At 34.0% G+C, this 9,948-nt stretch overlaps 1 protein-coding gene across 1 annotated transcript in view; it reads left to right on the top strand.

Annotated features, from left to right (window-relative positions):
- The window catches only part of LOC137405651 (U2 snRNP-associated SURP motif-containing protein-like), a 44,087-nt gene extending 42,926 nt beyond the window's left edge, over positions 1–1,161 (top strand). The window contains exon 19 of the mRNA XM_068091980.1: positions 841–1,161. Coding sequence (XP_067948081.1) covers positions 841–922 — 82 coding nt within the window. The 3' untranslated portion in view covers positions 923–1,161. The remainder of the gene's footprint in view (positions 1–840) is intronic.
- Positions 1,162–9,948: the final 8,787 nt, after the last annotated feature.

Genomic DNA, 9,948 nt, shown 5'->3' on the forward strand with positions numbered 1-9,948 from the left:
GTCCACTCTTTGTTGAATTTGCGATTCTATTCACCTACTGAGCGCATTGATTTCTTTGCTGCACTTGCCTTTGCTGCACCTGAAAACTCACTGCCACCGAGTTGCTGACTATTTTGTTGTGGACAGGAACTGTTGTAGGGTATTCCCCATGCGAAAAGGGGATTTCATCTGTCTGCAGGACAAGCACAGTGATAACCTATTAGTGCTGTATTATTCCATCAATTAAAGGAAGCAACTTTATGTTGTCAGACTATCGATTTTTGCAGTACTCAGATTAAAAAATACATAAAAATTTTTTCTCTTTAGTCGGCAACAAATAGCCGCATTGAAGCAGCAAAATAGCCGCAGTGGCTTGAAGGCCGCACGGTGCCCACGCCTGCTCTAAACTGAGCAAGATAGCCGCAGTGGCTTGAAGGCCGCACGGTGCCCACGCCTGCTCTAAACTGTTTTTATAACCTATTGAGTGTTGGCAATTAATATGCAAAAAAATTTATAAAATATCCGTTACTGTTTGTAAATATATTTAAAGCATTTGCTGTTTTGCATTAATTTTATTTTAGCAAATATGATGTAACATTGCCATCAAAGATGTCATCATGGTCCGCATTGGTCAAGAGAGACACGGAGATTTCACCAAACATTTTCATTTGCATTGTGCGCCAGGCAAACTTGTTACTCCATTGTTGATGTTCAATGTGAACCATTAGACCTGTGTTCAAGCAGAGCATGGCATGCCTGTTCACGTTGCATATCTGAATGACCATACAGTCGGAGACCCACGCTCAGTCCTCATAAATTCCTGGTTAATTAAATTGTTTTACTTTTACACTTTTGTTACAGGTCACGGAGTCCCCGAAGAACCAAGAGGTCGCGCTCAAGATCCTCAGACCGTTATAGTCGGCACAAAAAGAACCGCTATTGAATGCATGTGGACTACATCTGTGCTGCGACACACACTTTTGTATAATTTTGTAAAAAGTGCTCTGCTTGGTTTATATTATTGTACATATCTAGTTATTTGAACCAAATGAAAATAGGTAAGGTTAGTGCGTTGGTGGTAGACACTGCGAGGGCTGAACTGTACAATGTAATGCTGTATGAGTAAATTGGTATGACCTACATCCTTTGACAAAAGTTCACTGCTGTGAAATACAAGAATGAACATAAGCTTGTCCAAATCTTATTCACTTTATTATATTATATAGTGAATGAAGCTAAAAATCATTCTCTCTAGACGCAAACTACATTGTTGCGTCAGTTATCCTCATGTTCTAAAGCAAATTCGAAACAAATGCTATCAAACTAGATGTAAAATCACTCTGAAACTACTGAATTATTTTTACATGTTTCTGTAGTTGTTCTTGCATAGCCTTTCATTTTATGACACAGTGCAATCATGGCTCTGAGCCAATGAACTGTCAATACACATCGCTTGAGGTGAGAGCGCTTTGAAAAAAGCTAGCATAAGGTAGAGCTGGGTTGTGTAATTACAAATCACCTACTCGTTGCGTCTGGTGAGTCCCCAATTCAAACTACCAATCTAAATCTGATTCATATTAAAAATTAGCCGAATTTGTATACTGATCCAAATATACAAATTCTTATTACAAAAATATAAATGCACTTATTTGCTATTAAGACAGATAAATATATATTCAAATACTGTGCATGTACTAACAAATTTAGACAAAGTCGGTCAATAATTTTTATAATTAATAATTACTCATAGTTTTTGAGATCTCCATGAAAAGTCTCTCTTCTATCACTGAACACACGTGCATATGTAAGTTTAGAGCAAATCAATGTTTGGCTTAATTACTGTAGATCAATTATTTATATAAACCCCAAAATTTAATGTTAGTATACAACAGTTACTATTGTATACTAACTATACAATAGTAGGAAGAAGTGAATTAGCTTCATAACTTGACCAAAAGAAAAGAAATAAGCTATCATCAGGAGAGAAGCTGGCATTATGGACCATCTGCTCAAATTAGTTTTGTAATGCTAGTAAATAAAACGGTTACACTGCATTCATACTTTACTTGTTTGAGATTGGCTGTGATTAATTTCATCTCTGTTAATGGGAAATATGACACCTATTATTCACATACTGGCAAAAATGAGAACATGTATCAGCTACACTGGTGTTAATTAGGCAATTGGCTTGAAATAAATAATGTGGCAGGCCAGAGTTCATTGAGTGGGTGATTGAAACTAGCAATTTATGATCTTTGATAGTGAGATAAGCTACAATACGATTCTATGCTTAATAGTTGATCTGTAGAACTTACCAGAAGTCACAGACTTATTTAAGGAAAGATCAGCTGATGTAAGTTCATATACTTCACCTGCTATCGAAGTAGATACTGAAATCGGCACAACTCTACTCGCTGCATCTAGTGCAGTACATCTACTACAGTACATTGTCTTGCTTAGCTTCGCTCTAACAGTTCTTGACAGCCTCAACACATAGTACATAAATTCAGACTTTCTAATCAGCGTTCACAAATGAGTAACATGGTACGGCCTGTATCGTAGCTCTCTAATATGAAAAGCTAGTAAACTTGAAGCAGAAGCTAAATAACAGCTCTAAAAGCTTGATGGCTCTAATAGGACATATCTGCCTCGGTTTATTGTGAATCATAGAGTTCAATAATACAAGCTCAGTGTAAAAACAGTTTGTTGTGATTGAATAATGGCCGATTTGATAGTTCTTCAGGCAAAATCAAACGAACATTAGTTAATCTGTTCATCCTAAATCCTCCAGGTTGATCTGGTAAAGTTTGAAATACTTTCTTTTTGAGGAGAAAGAATCGGAACAACCGCACTCAACAATTATATCCATATTTCTCAATCGTTTGTGATTCATTGTTCCTTGTCATTTTAGAGGCTTGATGAGTAAAACCTAGTATGAAAATTGGCTTAATATTGATTTCCTGGTCTAATTGATCAAGTCTCTGATAAATACATGCGTAATAATAGTTTCTCTCAGTTCTTGACCATGTATTTCAGTTGGCATCGGATATTGTTTTTATTTTCTTCGCTGTGCATACATTGTAGCTATGTAGTCGTGTAGCTATAAAGCTATATAGTACTTTATTCGCAATAATTTCATTTCACAAATATATACATATAGTGATGTCATATGTATAATAAAATGTAGCAATTTGGTTAACATTATATTGGCAGAATTAATAGTTTACAATGCGGACACGCATATCTGTTGTGACTCCAGTCTCCACCCATAGAGAAGTTACCTTGTGTTCAATGTACCATTTCAAAGAATAGTTCGCAGAAAGTTCACGTCGGCTGATGTTTCAATTCAGTAGACGGAGGAGGTTATGTCAAAACGTCTAACCTGGACATTGAAAGAAACGGGACAACAGTTTAGGTCAAACAGTTTAAACAATTCAATTGTCTTGTCTGCTGAATTGTATATTACCTAGCAGGTCAGACCAGGACTACGTGATTGGTTTGTCGCAAAGTGCTAGTTGTTTTGATTGATAAATGCAACCTTTTGCTGCATGTTGAAATACAAACTATAATTTTATGTTTGGAAGAAAAAGTTCAGAGATGCTGATAAATAGGGACAAATGAGAGTTTTTCATGTCTGGTTTTATGCGGCATTTTTAATGTGCTACATGGCTATCTGGAACTTGCTGAGAAAATTAGAGTTGCCCTCTCTGTACATATTGAATAAAGAACTTGCTAAATTGAATAAAGAGCTTGGCTTAATTGAATTAGAGTCTCAAGTTTTTATTGCATAGTATTCAATAATATACAATGTATATCACATAATTTTGTATTATATGGACAACACATATTATGTTATATAATTGAAGACCTCAACGGAAGAACGATCAATGTCACATTTACTCAAAATACTAGGTTCAATTTCCATTAGATAGTTCTGGTCACCAAGTTTAGTCTCTGTGACAAACTTTCAGCAAAAATGATTCAGGTCTAGAGATATCCCTACTTAAAATAAACTAGCTCTTTGCAAAACTGATCAATGTTCAAGTTTTTAAACTTTAAAATGGCTATATCTCATGTTTGAGCATTGTGACATTGATCGTTCTTCCGTTAAGGTCTTCAATTATAAATATATTAAATAATATAAATATATTTATGATTTGTCAAATAATAACAACAGTAGAAGGCTATTAAGTGGCATTCTGACGGCCATTACAGTCTTTAGATAAATTTAAAGCTCGGAAACTGATAAGGAATTAATAGATGCTTACTCACAGTAAGAGTTGTCTTGTCAAATCATCTATTACACTCACTACATAGTCATGTTACACTCACTATATATTCATGTTACACTCACTACATAGTCATGTTACACTCACTATATATTCATATTACACTCATAAGACCACATTGGCAACTATAGGCAGATGATAAAATTTGCAGACTCTGCTATTGAATTATCCAAATCTAATATATTGGCTGCATCTTGTCGGGAAAATATGTGACAATGCGACTATGCGTAATATATGTGACCATGTGTAATATGTGTGACCCTGTGACTATGTGTAATATATGTAACCATGTGACAATGTGTAATATATGTGAAAATGTGACTATGTGTAATATATGTAACCAAGCGACAATGTGTAGTATATGTGAAAATGTGACTATGTGTAATATATGTGAAAATGTGACTATGTGTAATATATGTAACCATGTGACAATGTGTAATATACGTATGTGACCAAGTGACTATGTGTAAACAAATACAACACCTTTCAAAACACCATTTAAGAAAACATGGTTGAGTTACTGTTTAGTAAATCTTTTGCTGTGGTATAAAACTGTAGTTAATGGTCACATGACCATGCTCCGAATTATTTTAGTATTGTATATTTTGTAAATAAAAAAGTAAAAGAGCTGCAACATAAGGTATGCAGGTAGTTGATTGCCCTGGGAGTAAGATCATTGTCTCACCTACCCTGGATAATGCATATACCAGTGATTGCTAATGCAGGAGTGCTGACTGCCTTGACATTGTGCCAAGAGAGATCTGCTTGAGCTTTTCCCGTTATTTAGGCAGGCCTCGCTAGATAAACTCTGATTTATAACATTTAAGTATATATATATATATGCATGTATATATATATATATATATATATATATATATATATATATATATATATATATGTGCATGTATTCATAATATATAGATTGCTACGGAATGCCCACCGTTGCATGGGTAATAAATGAAGTTTTCACATAGAAAATTTATTTTTAATTGGCTTAGTTTCTTTACGCAATAAATTGGAGTAACTTTAGCTAGTCTAAATCTTTGCTATAATAAGGCATTATAACTTGAGCCGTTATTATAACTTAGCCATTGTTAGAAAAAAAATTGCATCATGATCTCTCATGCAATCATGATCTTCAAGCATGCTGAAGTGTGAAGGGTACTATTCTAATCTATCGGTTTTAAGCATTGGCAGTTGTAGAAGGTGTGACCATGATTATTCCATTGTAGCCGCTTTGCCTAGTGGTTAGGCACGCCTGCTTGCAGACCTGGAGGTTTTGAATTGTACTCCAGTGCGAAGCAGAGTTTCCATTCCTATAACTTTTCGCCATAACTGGACACACGAACGACAGACAAACAAACACTGAGATTCATAGATGAAGATGAATCGATGAACATATAAATTATTATTAATTATCGTATCTATTAATTATATATATATCTATATATGGTATGTGTAACATGTACATTTTGATAAAAATGCTTTTCATATATTACCAATTAAAGACTATGCTCAGTAATTTAACGTAGACAGTGAGTGCACTCAGACTATATGTATATTGTTGTAGGCATGTGACTGCAACATCAGACATTGCACTCAGACTATATGTATATTGTTGTAGGCATGTGACTATAACATCAGACATTGCACTCAGACTATATGTATATTGTTGTATGCATGTGACTACAACATCAGACATTGCACTCAGACTATATGTATATTGTTGTATGCATGTGACTACAACATCAGACATTGCACTCAGACTATATGTATATTGTTGTATGCATGTGACTATAACATCAGACATTGCACTCAGACTATATGTATATTGTTGTATACATGTGACGAAACTCAAAATAATTTGCACGGTAGTGACCGTTATTGACACAGCTCGTGACACAATCAATCGAACTATTACATATCTGCTGGTGCCAATGTCGAAAGCTAGAATGTATGCTAATAAATGATAAATTACTTTCACGGTTAACAAGTCCTAATCATTGATGTTTCAGTCTAAATCATCCCAGGTGTTAAATAACCAGCCAGGCTTTGCCAGAAATCAGGATAGTGGCTGTCAATGATGAAAATGTACTATTTTTACAACTTTGCCACTGTTACGATTATTTCGTAATCAACAATCATTGGCCTACGTAAAACGTCTAAAAGTTTATTTCAATGATTGAGTGATATGTTTAGAGTTCATTTTTAAATTTGTTGAAGAAAACTTTTGAAATTATTCCTACTCATGTAAATTAGTTCAGGGACCGTAGAGAGTTTGCGCTGCTCCTGAGGGTAGATAAGGAGTGCCTTTATGAAACTTTCAAGGAAGTAAAAGTGAAATAAATGACTACTTGACCCACTATAAAACCGTGTTATTGAAACAATGACAAGGAAGTATAAATGCTATACTATAATATTAACTCTGTTTTCTCTCAGTTGTCTCTGTTTACACTATAAATACAGACATGAAATTTTAACAATATTATTCTTGTTAGCTTGCAGAAGTCATCAAATGTTTGCCAACCAAGCCTCTTCTGCCTCTTCTGAAATTTCAACCTCATTGTTTTTTAATTTTAATATAAATATCTAACTAAGCCAAAAAGTGTCTTCTCAGCAACCGCTGCATTTTCCTGTTAAATGATGACTGCCCATCACAGTGAACTCTAGTTTAATGGTTAACCAATAATAATAGATACCGCAACACTGTTGAAAAATATTTGCCTTGTTAGCCAAACCAGCTACTCTATACACTTTCCAATCATGATGGCCTTGACCTAGATATATGTACATGTACATATCGCTTGCAAAGCTTTGTTACACGGTACAATTTGGTATATTTAGCAATTTATAATCTATGGTTGGATAAAGACTACAAAACTCTGTCGATACAATGTTTTGTCATCAGCCCCCTTCTGATAAGCAATAGACCTACGTAGAACATACAGATTACACCCTCAGGTTATGCTTTTATTATTCATTGCCACAGAATTGTGGAGTCTTTGTTCGTGTATCCAAAAAACATTTCAAGTCAGGAATATACCTAACATTATTTTAGTCAGGTATATTCAAACTTTTTATAAACCTAACGCGCCTCTCAGGCATTTATGTTTCACCAAGGTGAGATCCATAAGAATATATGCCTGCTCTTGAGGATTTCATTAGTCAGAGAAAATGATGGAATGACCAGTAAATGATATAAACTATTTCGAGATTAATCAAAACCATTGATTGATTCAATTTTTTTTCTCTTTTTCATGGCATTTAATGTTCTTTAAATGTAACTTTGTAAAACTATTTAATTTTGCTAAGTAAGCAAATTATAGTTTTACTTATTAAAATATAGCTTTTTTGTTTTTATCTTTGATCGAATTTTTGCATATCAAGTAGGGAGTCATATTCCTTAGACAAATAATTTGGCATGTTTGAATTCAAAGCATTTAAGCATAAGAATACAAAAATTAAACTTTTAGTTTAAATTCTTAATACTAAATCTTTTATTTTAAAGACTACAAAGTATCTCGTTTGACAGCTATGGAGTTGAAATGTACCATCCCAAGTGGGGTGATATGAACCAGAAGTTTCGGATCGCTAAAACACACACCTACAGCAATTCCTCTGAAACCTAACATATGGAAAGCTAGCGTGATAGCGAGATGATACAAGAGTTAATCAGCTTTTTACTTTAGAACTTGCAAGGTTTTCAGCTAATTGAAATGATGATGATATTGATGATAGTGATGATGACAGGGATGATGATAGTGGGAGTGATATTGAGGGTGATAGTAATGATGATATTGAAGACACCGAGAGTATAAGTGCGGAGAAACCTTTCCTTATCAAAATTCCACGAGGAAACTTTAGGTTTTAATATTGCAAAAGGCACCATTGCAGGTTCAAGGCTGACCATTGAGACATCTGAACAATAAGACAAACCAGAAATAAGGTAACGCAAGTTCGTGGGTAGAGAACAGCTTGCCATGGTACTTCCTCTGCTCATCAACAAGTAGAGTATGAAATACGAGCTAACATTGTTGTACAATGTATGTATGTACAAAGTCATTAGAGCTGCTATAGAATTATTATGGCTACTGACAGAATATGCTTATCACTAGAAGTTTGCAGTTACCACTAAAAGTGTGTATTGACCTCTAAAAATGTGTACTGACCACTAAAAGGGTGTACTGGCCACTAAAAGGGTGTAGCAATCACTAAAAGCTGTGACACTTTAGACTCTTTTGTAGTCTCTCCTACTCTTTAGGAAAATTATAATACTTATCTTTTAAAGTAAAAATATAATATTTATCTTTTAAAGTAAAAATAAATTCTAGAAAATGACAAAAGCTTAATTTTCACTGGATGAAAAGCAAGTAAGATAACATTGCTTAGTTTAAAAAGTTGTTGATTACTTGCCAATTTTTTGTCTACATGTATTACTCTATCGGCGATAGTTTGCTTTGTACCAAATGTTCTACAAACTATACCATACAAGAATCATAAAAAAGGGCAACATCGATCAAATCTAATCGATTTTGTAATATAAACTGGACCCGGAGCTGCTACTTCAATTGTAGCAATTTAAACTTTTTAATGGCCAGAGAAAAAAATTGCTGAAGAAGTTTCTGTTTGCTGCGTATCTTCAAGCAGAACTTCAGTTATCAGAAATCAGTTAAACACTATCTGTGTTTCAGCACACTCGGCTCATGTAGGTTGTCTAATATGTTACATGGCACATAACCACCCAACGAATTGGCATCGCTAGCCAATAATATTCAATGCTTGGCTGATCCTGTAAGAAACTACATGTATATGGAGACCATAGACCTATTAACTAAATATATATATATATATATATATATATATATATATATATATATATATATATATATATATATATATATATATATATATATATATATATATAGACAAAGTGGATGCTGCACAATTCGTTACAGAGTGCTTAAAGATAAATCAGAGCTAAATTATAAAATATGTATAAGTGGAACTTCACTCTATAAGTTAAACATTTTATTACTAGTAGTTTCATGTGGTACAATAAGTATCACACTCTTCAGATAAATGTCTAAAATGAATTTCATACACCAGTAATATGCTGTTATGCTGAGTTAAATAAGCTGATAATTGGATGAGGGTACAGAAGCCAAAAGCCAAATAGTTAAGTGATACAATTGCGTAGCAAGAACTTAGATGAATGTCTGTATGATGATAATAGCTCATTACATTTATTAAGAGTGCCTAGTGATGGTCTGTAAGTTATAAAGAATTTCTCCTATAAGCATAAGTTACACTTGTTGGAGATAGTGCTATCCCTGTATGAATAATGTGACAACATGTAGACAGTGCTCCCACTGCATGCCTGCTGCGACAACATGCAGACAGTTCTCAAACTGCATGCATGAAGTAAAATATTGTTAGATAATGTAATTCACTTTTAAAGACCTCTCAATCACTAACACTCAAACCAACATCACTAATCACTGGACTATCACTACAAATGTCAAGGACATATTAAAACACTTGATCTATTTCTCGACAAAAACATGTTATTCAATAAAAGCAATAATTTAAAGTGCTGGTTTTGTGATGTCATTATTGACTTCCCAATCAGCAAATGTCTATTGAAGGTCAGACGGGAAATATTCTGCAATAGTTGAGCAAG

Source organism: Watersipora subatra, chromosome 10 (assembly GCF_963576615.1).
Source record: "Watersipora subatra chromosome 10, tzWatSuba1.1, whole genome shotgun sequence".
Classification (NCBI taxonomy): domain Eukaryota; kingdom Metazoa; phylum Bryozoa; class Gymnolaemata; order Cheilostomatida; family Watersiporidae; genus Watersipora; species Watersipora subatra.